Source organism: Wyeomyia smithii, chromosome 3 (assembly GCF_029784165.1).
Source record: "Wyeomyia smithii strain HCP4-BCI-WySm-NY-G18 chromosome 3, ASM2978416v1, whole genome shotgun sequence".
NCBI classification, from domain to species: domain Eukaryota; kingdom Metazoa; phylum Arthropoda; class Insecta; order Diptera; family Culicidae; genus Wyeomyia; species Wyeomyia smithii.
The window spans coordinates 3548843-3563439 of record NC_073696.1 but is presented as its reverse complement, the minus strand read 5'-3'; the positions used below and the strand labels follow the sequence as shown (position 1 = coordinate 3563439).

The window sequence follows — 14597 nt, the reverse complement described above, 5'->3', positions numbered from 1 at the left end:
CTGTGTTGCATCCTAGCAATTCAAATTTGTCGCACCCGTCTAATTTACTGAATGTGAAATAGCTTCCACAGTGCATGTTGTCCGTGTATCTTAATTCCCCCAATGTTAGGGCAGCTCAAAGGTTGTAATTAGCAACCGATTTTGAACCGCAACATGCTTTTTTCAAGGCAAATAAAAAAATAATTGAAGGTTAATAATTTTCTGGCATCAACACAAGCAGACATTCTGTGCGGGATGCAATCAAATTCTGTTGTAGTTGTCTAATTTTTACTTTCACTTTATTTAGTAAACTCCCCACTTTAGGGGCAGCGCAAACGCTGCGATCAGCATAACCGACATTGAATAATAAACTGCCCTGTTAGTACGCATTCACAAAAGCAGTTAGTTCGACTATGCAGAGCTAATATGGAGTCGATTCAATCAATCAGCATAAACAGAATTTCGTCGTCTTCCAGCTGCCAAGTTGCAACACGCAACAGCGAGCAAACGAAATCGCTTGATGTTACAAACCGCAATTAGATACGGGTTAAAACCGTTGCGTGTGTGAGAGCACCATCGGTGTTTATTCGCTGGATACACTATCTACTGTCTACTGAACGCAATAATCTGCTTACATGCGACACGGGGACGGGAACATTTTCTTCAACCAAGCTGAACAACACGACACAAAACATGTTATTTTGTTGCTTCAATGAGAGTGCTATCGGTCCGGCTCGACAAGAAATCATTTTTGTGCATTCGTGCTACGAAACTGAGGAAAAACTTTAGAAACTGAAAATAGTACGAGGGTGGTATCCAAGATACGACCGCATGTTTGACGTAGGCCTACGATAGTTTTATATTTTATTTAGAGAATTTAGACTTTGTTCGATTTGACCACGTTTCACTCTCGACACGGCACACAAAAGCCAAAAACGAGCGGTTATGTTTAATCATAATTTATAGTTTTCTTGTTTTGGTTTTAAACAATTCAAACTCAACAACCACCAAGAGAAAGGCATTTTGTCCATTATGTTGCCGAAACCGAAACCAAAATAGACATGATCAAAGTAATGCCGTGCTATACCTCTAATTACTCGGAAGGGTCATATCAAGTGTCTAGGTCGTTGAAGGCTTCATGCGGACGTTGCGTTCCGAATACTTTCAGATCATTGAGCCTTAATCCATCAAACGACACCTCTAACAACTTACAATCCTAAAACTAGTTCATTGGTGGCCACATATTGTTAAGGTCATATGCCACCAGAAAGTCATAAAAAGAAAAGCGTTTATTTTTGAAAATAATTTAGATTATTTGTTTGCAGACATCTATTTAAGAAGAAATAAACACTGTTTTTAACATTGATGAATACCTTTCATCCTAATGCAGTCAAATTTCTTCAACACGCGAAAAGGCAATTTTTTATATAGGTCTTAATTAAGAACGATTTAGTAGAAAGCAAACTTACTTTCATCTTCAATTGCGCCTGTAAAAGATAGCTCACTCACCGATTTCAAAGCAGTATCATTGTCAGTTTCATGCAACTGCTTAGCAAAGAAGTCACATAAAAAAATCCTGTATTTACAAGTTCGTTGGAAAAGTGACGATAAAGAGTTGCAGTTTTTAGTAGAAAATCTATATTCACAAAAATTTTGAAATTGACATTGGAATTTATGAGGATGTAACATGTCACAGTCATTTTTTTCATTTTTGGCCAATTGAAACATTTATTCATTAGGCAGAACCAGAAAAAAATTAATCAGTTTTATGATACCAATGAAAAAACAAACAACAAAATGCCATATTTAAAAGTCATCCGGCTGTTTCCTTCAAGAATAAACCTAGCTCGGTTTGATAAACAACATTAACCTCTCCAACTGATGTTTGCATAATGTTGTTCAATTACAAGTCTGGCAATGACAGGTTGTGTTCATATGTTTAGTATTTTTACACGGTTGTGTTTATATGTTGTGTTGTGCGACAGGTTGTCTTTATATGTTTAGTAATATTTTCTTGCAGATGCTGATGTAATATTTTTGTAATTGAAAAATACGAATATGAATGTTTGAAACCTAACGTCAAGATGCATATAATTTGGGTTTTCTCTATACCACAACCGCGTAATGCAACTAGGATTGTCATATTGAATTGAATTTATTTAACTGGAAAAATAAAACCATCAGTACAGCTTAAACGAGCTATCTGAACTATCTGTTTAAAAATCTTTACGAAGCATATTGGTTTTCTGTTGTCTTGCAAATAGACTATAGTTGGTCATTTAAATAAATCTGAGAAAAACAGAGTGTAGAATTCAAAAAGAAAGAAGTTTTTATCATTAAACATTCTTATACATGTTTAATGATAAAAACTTCTTTCTTTTTGAATTCTACACTCTGTTTTTCTCAGATTTATTCTATCACTACGGTTGCAGTTCAAATGCCATCTACTCGTCACGACAACCAAAAGGAAACGAGCAACGGGGTAGCAAGCTTCTGATTAGTAGAATGTTAACACAACTTTTGTTGAAGAGATATTTTAATTATTATATAACAATCTTTCGCAATATTCTACCTGTCGATTAAGACATCGGTGTTTGAAATCTGTTCAGGGGTAGTAACACAATAAGCACTTTAAAACGATGACAAAACATCTGTTGCAGCTATATAAAGCGAGCTCGTGATTGGTTGAAAGCTGCGAAACTGAACTAGAAGAAGTGGATTTCAACTGAACTTTTTACTAATTTATGTTCATCGTACAATATACAATGATATGCCAATTATTGTATCACATGCTTTGGCAACCGTCGTCGTTCGATCAAGGTCAAAATCCGTTCAGTTGTAATCACATATTGGATGCAATATCCAATATCGTGATATACTGTTGCGTACAGAATTATTTTATCCCACGGTCGCACAGCGTAGTGTGCGAACACGCACCACTGTACGTCGACAGCAGCTACATTGTTTCCACTTGGCTTGACTGCACACAAATGGCAATCGAGTGCTACTGCACTGACGACGAGCGACCGTCTTCTCATACATGGCTCGGTGCAGTACTGTTGCCTGTGTATGAACTTTCCGAAAGAGCTTTACTTTCAAGACATCAAAATAGTCTAGGTTCATAGAAGCAAATATCAGTTGACCTGTTGGGACGGGGAGGTTCTGTCCAGTTTTTTTTTGCCACTGAATAGAGGTTGTCATAGCAAGCAGTTGGTGTCCACTCATGAAGTCTGTGCCAGGAGTGCTCGCATGTGATTGGTACATTGTTCGTAAAAATACGACCTTGAAACTTTTCATCAATTTTCACTGTTTAACAATTAAGTAACAATGATATATGAAGAATCACAAAATTGTCCATCATTTTATCAATCCAACGACATATTGATTATTGTGATCCATCATGTGGTTACATCTGTATTACCGTTTGAAATCTTTCATTCCGACGTTACATCTTGGTTTTTAGTTTCCTCAGAATGTATCTCGATATAGTGCGGTTAGACGTAGTCCTACGTCAAAAGAGGTGGAGCTTATCAAATGATCGCTCTGAGCCGGAATGAAGTCACACATATTTTTCAAGTTATATCATTCCACCACGTACGTAAAATAATTCATTCCTATTTTCATCCCTATATGAGACCCTGTTTTAGTCGAAGCCGCTCATAATAGTTCTGAACAGCGACGACAGCAGTCCTCCCTTAGCAGCAGCGGGAGCGAGCGGTGGGTACCATCGATAGCGGATAGCGGCCACAATTGTGGCATGGCTGCGAATAGCGTTACAGTTGCTCAGCAGTTGGGCCAGCGTATAGCGGCCACAACTGTGGCATGGCTATGCATAGCGTAGCTGTTGCAGCGGGTATTTCAGCATCGATAGTAGCAGGGTCAGCTGATGCAACGACACTCCCTTCACTAAAATGCTGTTTCAGTGTGGTAGCGGGAAGCATCAGCAGCAGGCTTGCATGAAGTGAATACATCAGCCAGCAACTTTCTCTAAGGCCTCTGCCATAGTAGACGCGAAAAGCGGCGCGAACCGATACGCTCGGCCGTAGGTTAATGTAGAGCTCTACTGAAGGCTGAACATTAACCTACAGCCGAGCGAATCGGTTCGCGTCGCTTTTCGCGTCTATTATGGCAGAGGCCTAATGAGAAAGTTATCATTTTGTTCAGAAAAATATTATTGTCGGTAATATTACAGAGATGCGATTGCGTAAAACCGATTTTGAATTGAACAATTGTTCTTTTGAGAACAAATAAAACACTTATTTGAAGAGTTAATAGCTTTTGGTACCAATAGCAGTATAGTGACAGCCTCAGCGGTAGATGCAGATGCAGCCGGTACTTCCCTGAGGCCGATGTAAAGGTAAATGGGAGCAGCACGGCGAAACAGTTCGGGTTATGCTTAGACGCGCGTCATTTTTCGTTGTTGATATTCCCCACATGAAACGACACGCTTTCGTATGATAGCGGTGGTATTGGCGGTAGATGCATTTGCCAACAAGCCGTGTCTAGTTTTCAATGTGAAAACACCTTTCTCACTGTGTTGACCGTGCGCCTTAGTCCTCACTATCAAGGTAACACAGAGATGTAAGATAAACACTACATCCTATGATAAATTGAACAATTGTCCTTATAAGGACAACAAATGAATGAATGAAGATTTAATTTTGAATTAGAATACTTCTTTCAGGAAGTTCTGCTACATAGGGATGTGAAATGAAAATCTAAAACTGAAAAAAGTGAGAAAAATTTCAAATGCTAATAAATCGGTTAGTTTTCGATGGATTTCCTTCGTTTTTGCAGCAATTGATTAGAAAATCTTCTAAGATTCCTACCAAATGCATGAAATTGCAATTTTATCATTCGAACTATTGTACTATTGAAAACTCTTAAGCCTTGTCAAAACACAAAATTCGACCTCTGATTGGTCGTTATACCGCGCTTTCCCAAGCACGGTCGGCAGAGTTTTGGACCTAGTAAATTGGGAATGCATCATTTGGCCTATATAAGAGCTTCATCAGATAATAAACAAACATTTCATCGGATATTAAATTGAACAACTGAAATTTGACGAACACAAATGATTATTTGAAGAGTTAATATTTTCTCGTTTTGCGCTATAATCCAAAGTTAATTATCTTCATCTACATGCATACTCTGATTATTATTACGTGTTTGCGTCGCTTAGTGTTTGGCTACGGTCATGCAGAACGCAAATAATGGCGCGATGCGATTCGGCAAGACGAAATCTGTTGAAATGTATAGCTCTACTTCGCCTTAAAAATCACAAGAAGGTTGTATGCAAAGCCACGACCGCAAGGTTGAAGTAGAATACTTTTACAAGAAAGATAACCCGGCTGCTTGGCAAGTTGCGTGTCAGTTGGCAGTATTTTAATTTCTGATATTTTGAATGAAGTTCATTGAATACTTTTAAATTTTGTGCAAATGAGAAGTTGAAGTGCTGCCGAATTGTAATATGCACATTTAATACGACATCATTAAACGGGAACGGAACAAAGGCTACGGTTATGCAGAACGCGAATGCCGGCGCGATGCAATTCGCCTTACCGTGGTGAAATGTACAGCTCTTTTTAAGGCGAAGTAGAGCTATACATTTCAACAGATTTCGTCTTGCCGAATCGCATCGCGCCGTTATTTGAGTTCTGCATGACCGTAGCCAAACACTAAGCGACGCAAACACGTAATAATAGTCAGAGTATGCATGTAGATGAAGATAATTAACTTTGGATTATAGCGCAAAACGAGAAAATATTAACTCTTCAAATAATCATTTGTGTTCTTCAAATTTCAGTTGTTCAATTTAATATCCGATGAAATGTTTGTTTATTATCTGATAAAGCTCTTATATAGGCCAAATGATGCATTCCCAATTTACTAGGTCCATAACTCTGCCGACCGTGCTTGGGAAAGCGCGGTATAACGACCAATCAGAGGTCGAATTTTGTGTTTTGACAAGGCTTAAAAGTTTTCAATAGTACAATAGTTCGAATGATAAAATTGCAATTCCATGCATTTGGTAGGAATCTTAGAAGATTTTCTAATCAATTGCTGCCAAAACGAAGGAAATCCATCGAAAACTAACCGATTTATTAGCATTTGAAATTTTGAAGTAGAATACTTCTCTCATGAAGTTCGGCTACATAGGGATGTAAAATGAAAATCTAAAACCGAAAAAAGTGAAAAATATGTCCAATTTCAAATGCTAATAAATCGGTTAGTATTCGATGGATTTCCTTCGTTCTTGCAGCAATAGATTGGAAAATCTTCTAAGATTCTTCCCAAAATAAGATAATTGTAATTTTATCTTTCACACTATTGCACTATTGAAAATAGTCAAGCCTTGTCAAAACGAAAAATTCGACCTCCGATTGGTCGTTATATGCTTGCTTCCCAAGCACGGTCGACAGGATCATATACCTTGCAATTGAAAACATGCTATTTGGCCTATATAAGAGCCTGTTTCAGCCGGAGCCGCTCAAAATAGTTCTAGAAAGCGACAGCAGCAGTCGTCCTTCCTTAGCAGCAGCACTAGCTCTGTGGTTGGTCACCACGTCTCAGGAGCAGCGCGGTTTTTCTCAGCGTGTGTCGCCAGACAGCCATTATTTCCCCCGTGTTGGGGCAGCATGAAGATTGCCATCAGAAAATCCAATTTTGGAAATCAAAATGCCTTTTTCAAGGCAAATAAACAAGTTATTGAAAGTTAATAATTTTTGTCAACGCAAGCAAGCATTCTGTGTTGCATCCTAGCAATTTAAATCTGTCGCACCCGTCTAATTTACTGAAGGTGAAATAGCTTCCACAGTGCATGTTGTCCGTGTATCTTAATTCCCCCAATGTTAGGGCAGCTCAAAGGTTGTAATAAGCAACCGATATTGAACCGCAAAATGCTTTTTTTCAAAGCAAATATAAAAATAATTGAAGGTTAATAATTTTCTGGCATCAACACAAGCAGACATTCTGTGCGGGATGCAATAAAATTCTATTGTAGTTGTCAAATTTTTACTTTATTGAGCTAACCCCTCACTGTTGGGGCAGCGCAAAGGCTGTGATCAGCATAACCGATTTTGAATAACAAACTGCCCTGTTAGAACGCATTCACAAAAGCAGTTAGTTCGACTATGCAGAGTTAATATGGAGTCGATTCAATCAATCAGCATGAACAGAATTTCGTCGTCACCCAGCTGCCAAGTTGCAACATGATGCAATACGCAACAGCGAGCAAACGTAATCGCTTGATGTTACAAGCCGCAATACGGTTAGGGATAAATCGTTGCGTGTGTGAGAGCACCATCGGTGTTTATTCGCTGGATACAAAAATCAAATGCGAATTGTGGTATAATTCGCCTGAAGAACATTACAAAATGGTAAAACTGAACAGAAAGGCGTGGCCTATTTCGTAGCACCCTTCGACTATGAAAGAGTGTTTCTGGGAAAACTAGCTACATTCATTAGTCGGAAGGTGAGCTGGATGGACCGTCCACAACGTTGACAGCAGTAGCAGCAGATATCAGCACTCAGCAGTAACAGAGGATAGCAGCGGGTTGCGCCTGTGGCTGCCTTCAAATTAAACAAATCACTTGCCCTGTGGTTGGTCACCACGTCTCTGGCCTCTACGAGGCTGACTTTCGCACGATAGCGGCGGTATTAGCGGTTGATACATTTGCCAACGCTTACTCCAGTAAAGCCGTGTCTCATTTTCAATATGAAAAACACCTTTCTATTGTATTGGCCGTGTGCATAAGGCCTCTGCCAGGCTAAACGCGAAAAGCGGCGCGAACCGATTCGCCCGGCCGTAGGTTAATGTACAGCGTAAGTAGAGCTGTGTAAAAGTATTCTACTTCAATCTTGCGGTCGTGGCTTTGCACACAACCCTCCTGTGATTTTTGAGCACAAGGTTGAACACTCCGTCAAATCCGGGAGCCTTCATGTTCCGAGAGAATTTGATGTTGTTCTGTACCTCGTCCACTGGTGGTAAGATATTCGGTGTGTGCGCCAGAATTACTATCGATTCTCTGACAGCTGGTTCGATTCCACTCACAATATCACGACCAAAATTGTGGGAAGCGGCAAAATGCTGAGAGATAGCGCAAGCCTTCTCGCGGGAAGTTAGCAGAGTTTCACTATTCACTATTAACGGCGGGATGGGTTTCGGTTTGTTCTTTAACACTTTAGCCACACGCCAAAATGGCCGTGAGCAGTTGGGCAAATTACGTAATTCGGTTGCAAATTGTCTGTTTTTCATTTCTCCAGACGTTCTTGAACGATTTTTGTCAGCTGTCTAGCGAAGAATCGGTGCCTAGGGTTGCGGGTACGTTGATATTGCCTTCTCAGCGAATTTCGCAAGGAAATTATGTGCTTAGTGGTATCGTCGATTTGCGCAAACTTACGTCTCACTGGAACAGATGGGATGTAGCGGCACTCTGCTTCCTGGATGACGTCTATCATGAACTGTAGAGTACGATCGATGTCTCCAGTGCTATTCAAAGTGATGTCCGCATCTAGATGGTTTTCAACATACCGCTGCAGCTGAACCCAATTTGCAGGATGGTAATTTCTTCTTTGTTGAACTTGGCGCTATTCTACGTTAGCACCACTCTCAGCGATGACCGGGAGATGATCTGAGGAGAGCTCTGTTATGGTTTTCGGAATCGAAAATCGATCGGTGATGTTGGTCAGAAAAATGTCAAGCTTGGAGCCTACACCACCAGGGGAGATGTAAGTTGGCAATTCCTGATGAGCGGGATAGTAATATCCAGCTTCGGAATCTTCTACGATGATGTTACCATTTGAGTTGCACCTGGAGTCACCCCAAGCGGAGTGGCGAGCATTGAGATCACCTGTGATGACGAAATTGCCTCCTCTTCTAGACAGCTTTTGGATGTCGTTCTTCAGTTTCACCGTGGTTCCATTTGCCCGTCGAGACTGCTTCGGACAATAGACCGCAATAAATGTGAGTGGTCCATCTGTGGTGGTAATTTCGATTCCTACAGCTTCGACAAAGGTTGTGTTGAAACTCGGCAGTCATTTGTATGGTAGTCCTCTTCTTATGGCGATTGCAACCCCGCCCCCAGCTGAGGTTGTGCGATCCAGTCTGACTATCGAGTGCTCCGGCAGGCAGAAGTTTATGTTCGGCTTCAAATGTGTTTCGGTTATTGCAGCGACATCGATGTGGTGTGTGTTCAGAAAATGTAGAAGTTCTAACTTCTTGTTGCCCACAGAGCGGGCATTCCAGTTAAGGATTCGAAAGAATGGATCCATGACGGTAGTAAAAAGTCATCATGACCGCAATCTGTTCCTGGTTGGTGCGACAAGCCTTTGTTTGCTGATCGAGCTTAAGAAAAAGCGTAGCTAGCTGTTCCATCGAGTACAAATTGCTACTCGCTGGGGGCATGCTGGTAGCATGTGCATAACTCAAAAATCCGGGGGGTCCCGGTTAGGAACACCACCAGTTGGAGGAGGTGGAAACGGCAACGTACTTGAAGTCGCTGGCGGGGTTGGTGTAACGCTAGGTTGTACACTTTTTCTATTCGACGGTCGCTGGCGATTGGCAATTTCACTTCGAATTTTGATAAATTCTGCTCGTTTTGGACAGGAACGGCTGTTCGTAGCATGCTCTTTGTCACAGTTGAGACACTTGATTTGTTCGGCTTCCTCAACAAGACATTCCACTGTTCGATGCGGTCCTGCACATTTCATGCAGCGACTCTTGATGTGCAATTCTTGGTGCCATGTCCATAGTTCAAGCAGTTGGAACACTGCGTGACATCACGATGAATCGGTTTGTATCGCTCCCATTGCACGATGATGTTGAATAGGGCGGTGATTGTTTTCACTGTGCTTAGTGTAGTTGACCCCCTGGTCACGTGGATCAGGTATAACTGATCACGATACTTGATGGCTTTGTTGTGTCGTATCATTTTGTATACTGCTTCCACTTTTAGGTCGTGATGGGGTGAAATGTTCGAGTGTACCTTTTATATCAAGGTTTCGTCAGTTAGTTGGAAAGAGGGAGAAGTTAAGAAGAGAAGAGAATGGCAAGGAGAGTAAAAAAGCATCGGAAACAGAAAGTGACAACAACAACAAATCGTTTACAAAGTCAGATCGGTAGTATCCGTTAGTGTCGACTGTGCTTGGGAAGAGAGGTAGTAATTGGATGCTCGGTATGATTTAGACAATCGGTGTTATGTACCAATTAGCATATTTACCAAATAGCAATGCAGAAAACGTCTAGATCTGGTGTTATCTAAAAAAAGAACGGAATAAAAATCGGCTTTCTGGGACTGGGAAATTTTTGAGCTGGGAAACATTCTCATTTCACATGTCCTATTCTCAATTTTACTTGACTGTCAATCTCACTTCACGGAGGTAATTCTTTACACCTCAGTTGAGGTGGAATCGGGAAATATGTTTCACCGTGAAGTGACTCCCGTAATAAGCACCATCATGTCAAGAGAAGGGAAATAAAAACCTCGTTCTTCCAGCCAATATCGCGCCACAATTACAATTCCCTGAAAAGAACTACTATACGTTGCTGAGATTAGTTTTATTATAAGAAACATTCATAACTAATGATAAATCATTGATAGCATTATTTTAATGGCTGTTTGTAGCCTATTTTACGCATAGTATTTAACAACGATACTTCTTAACTTCTTGAAGTATAACCTGAAGTGAAACGGTGGAGAAGGGTATTCAGTCAATAGCTAGTATTTCAGTTGGAACACCAAAAATTAAAACCAGGTAGTCTACCGCATTGAAGGTTACTGTTTATTGCTTGCACTGCTAATTGAGCGACCCCTCACTGCAGATGTCAGGCAGACAGCTGATCGGGTTTGTTCGTCATTGACACTTTATGGGTTGAGGAGCGTCTGGACTTAAACGGTACACTGAAAGGCTTGAAAAAACGCCAGAGCAGCAGTAGTTAAGAAGAGCAAAGCAAAACAGTCGGGTTGGCAAGTAGTTTTTAAACAAGATACACATTCCGCTCGATGCATAACAAAGTGGCAAATGATCTCGACTTGAGTGGAAGAATGGCATTTATGGCCTGAAAATAATTCTCGCAAGCAGGAATTCGAGAATAAAAATGGTTAAACCTACGCCGATGGAAGAGAAGTTAAAGTACTCGCTACTACGCGATTTAAACGATAGCCAAAGTATATGGACCAGGTAGAGAGATAGTACGGTTAGTTTTGAAGTCTTGTTGGAAAGTGTATATTTTCTCTTGCAGAGGTGAGAAAAGGACTTGGTTCCTAACGTTGTTGGCTGGAACATGCATGCTGTACTCGACACGAACAACAATGCCTCTCTTGGTTCCTGCGGTCGCCTCCGAGCGAAAATGGAGTAAAACTGACTCAGGAACTGTGTTAAGTTCCTTTTTCTGGGGATACACCTTGACGCAAGTGCTTGGTGGCTACCTCAGCGATAAATTCGGTGGACAGAGAGTGATTCTGTTGGCTGCTATTGGCTGGTCACTAATCACCTTCTGGATGCCAAACATCATCACATCGGCGTCATACCTGTCAAGTTATTCTATTCCGTTTATTGTGGCGGTCAGGATAGTCAATGGGGCCTGCCAGGGAGTTCATTTTCCCAGCATGATCAGCATCACTAGTCAGAACCTATGTGCGAACGAACGGACCAGTTTCTTCAGTATTCTTACGTCCGGATCAGCACTGGGTACATTGCTGACAGGTATCCTAGGATCGTTTATATTGGATTACTTCGGGTGGCCGACGGTATTCCGGGTTATAGGCTTTCTGGGGTTGTCGTGGACGCTGCTGTTGCGTTACTACACGATGTCTACTGATCGCAATAGGATCATTAACATCTCGCAACCTAGCAGGATATGCTCGAAGCTGGGTTCAACGGAAGCCGTTCCCTGGTTGCGGTTGTTCGGAAGAATTTCTTTCTGGGCTTGTGTACTGGCACATGCCTGTGAAATGAATTGCTTTTTCGTGCTACTGTCCTGGCTGCCAACGTATTTCCACGAAAACTTTCCACAAGCTAAGGTAACAATGTTGAACTTTTTATAGAACTTTTATATCAATTATTCTGTATCAAATCATTCATTTTTAATGAATAGTGTCAAGCCTCTCTCACTCATCAAAGTTTTGTCTTTTAGGGTTGGGTAGTAAATATGATTCCATGGCTGGCACTGCCACCGGTAACTTTCTTTGGAAAGATTTTAACCGAGAAACTGACAGTGAGACAATGGCCTTTGACACGAACCAGAAAGCTGGTGCAAAGCGTCTGCTTCATCGGTCAAAACATTGCGCTGTTCATAATGTGCCACACGCAGGAGTTCAATACGGCACTGACTTGTATGTCAATTATTATTGGTATGTTTATTCATTTTGTATGTTGTACACAAATATTAAAACTACGTACTCACGTCTCAGGTCTATCGGGGTTACACAACAATGCAGTAACCGTGAATCCTCAGGATTTAGCTCCTAGCCACTCGGGCAGTGTGTTTGGCCTGATGAACACCGTAGGAGCAATACCGGGGTTTTTAGGCGTGTATCTGGCCGGGCATATTTTAGAACTTACGCAAAGCTGGTCTGCGGTATTTAGCACTGCCGCAGCAATCAACACTGTGGGTTGGTTTGTCTTCACGGTCTTCGGCTCGACAGAAGCAATTATTTAAGACACAATCACGTAGGGCTCGCTCGTATCATCAAACTATTGAAACAATACGACAGACATAGGTTTTTTTTTTAAATATTGTACAAGTCAGTTGAAAAACACGAAGAACCAAAAACCTGCTGATATTTTGCTGCATAAAAACTTCGGTAGTTGACCTTTTTTTGAACTATTCTAGATCGAGGAAAAAACAAAACTGCTGTTCCGGGAAAATAAATTTCATCACATACCTATAACAGGCAAAATATTTTTATTTACAAAACAATTTGTAGAAAACGTGTTTTTCATAATCGAAAAACCTATACTACAATTACAATAGTATTTTTTTTCTTGATTTATGATCTATCAATTTAGCATGGCCCTGGGAACAATTAAATTTTCGACAAAATTATCGCGCTTCAGATACTTCTGCATATCCGTCTCATTCGCTGTTCCGAAGAGATTGCCGTAAAACCACAAAAGCTCCCGACAGATTGCAATCTCGCCAGCTTCCGAATGAGAATTGAACAAGGAGCTCAGCAAAATGTCATTCTTCTGACACCCAGCTAGAAAAGCTTCGCAGAGACTTCTATCGTTTTTCGCAATTAAATTACCCAGTATTCTAATCGCCAATATTCTTTCTGCATAGTAGCCGCTTCCGAGTTCCGTCTTCAAGTAGCCAATACAGTTATTTAATATATCATGTAACGTGTTGCGATCTAACGTTTCAAAATTAGTTAAAAAGAGCGATTTGTAAATAATTCTAATGCCGCTCAGCGAGGGTGTACTGGAAGAAGCGGTGGGTATGATGTCGACAACGATGGTTTCTTGACTGTGAAACATCAAAAAGATTGGTTAAAGAAATTTTGATGACATGACTATAACTACCTTATAAACAATAGACCATAGTCTAAAATCAGATCTATGGTCGTAAAAATTTCCGCCAATAACTGATCATTATTTCTAGTTGTTTTGAGTAGATGGCAAAATCTGGCAACAGATCCCTGTGAATGTAATACTTTGGCTGCCTTAGCTCCAGATGATATCATGTTCTGCAGGGTCCAGACACACGTACACTATAAAAGAAATGAAAGTTACTATCAATTTTTCGAATGATGTTTTACTTACCGTCAGACGGGTATTGTTTACAGTTTCTATGAATGTAATTAAATATGTCCCTGCAAACATGGCCACTTTTTCACAGCAAACTTCGTCTCCCAACGATAAATTGCACAAACATTCCGCTGCCAGTTGCTGCAGATCTGAATCGGATCCGGTAAATACTTTCACGATTACATTGATTGCGCCGGTAATGCGTATGAATTCTGAAATGTTTTCGGCACTCTGCTGAAAACCATAGCTAAGCTTCAGCAAATCCTTCGCGTCCGCATGCTTACGACGCTTGATTCTTGAGGCTAGCCCTTTAATTTCTGCACAGGAGAGATTTTCTATATCTTGTACTTCTCGTAGCATCTCACCCAAACCGGCACGGTTAATATCCAGGTCAGTTTTACGATGCAGCTGTCGTTCCCATCGCAGTTCATTTCGTTTCAGTTCTCGGATTTTTGGCTCGCTTGTAGAGAGCATGTTGATACGGATGTTAGGTTTTTATGCCGCGCAATTCACTTACATACCGATTTGATAAAACTGATTTCCCGGGATGGGATCTACAGAACCAAAAATCTGTAGCTCTTTAAAGCGCCGGCAGTGCGAACTATTTTGCTACTACTGTTGCATACTTCCCTTATTCCCGTTTTGTCAAGCTGCTCGAAAGTTGCAGCAGCGAAATGTTTCTGAGCTCGAATATTGAGCATTTACAGGCGGCATTATTTTTGCGCGTGTGGTTCATAATTTTTGTTCAATATTGCCCTTTCACAAAAAAATTAGAATGCAGGGTAGTTCTAAGAAAAAGAAGAAGCAACACCCGCAACTGACAGACATCTCAAACACTGGAAAAAAGTGCTGTAAGGAATAGCACTCGA

At 40.8% G+C, this 14597-nt stretch overlaps 2 protein-coding genes across 2 annotated transcripts; one reads left to right on the top strand and one right to left on the bottom strand.

Moving 5' to 3' along the window:
• The first annotated feature begins 10830 nt into the window (after positions 1-10830).
• Positions 10831-13612, top strand: LOC129727548 (solute carrier family 17 member 9). The gene is made up of 4 exons (XM_055685476.1): positions 10831-11160; positions 11222-12002; positions 12116-12332; positions 12393-13612. The coding sequence occupies exons 1-4, from the start codon at positions 11078-11080 to the stop codon at positions 12638-12640; spliced, it is 1329 nt and encodes a 442-aa protein (XP_055541451.1). The 5' UTR covers positions 10831-11077; the 3' UTR covers positions 12641-13612.
• LOC129727549 (uncharacterized) lies at positions 12890-14324 on the bottom strand. Its single transcript, XM_055685478.1, has 3 exons — positions 13744-14324; positions 13504-13691; positions 12890-13447 (listed from the first exon to the last, which is right to left on the bottom strand). The coding sequence occupies exons 1-3, from the start codon at positions 14200-14202 to the stop codon at positions 12982-12984; spliced, it is 1113 nt and encodes a 370-aa protein (XP_055541453.1). The 5' UTR covers positions 14203-14324; the 3' UTR covers positions 12890-12981.
• Positions 14325-14597: the final 273 nt, after the last annotated feature.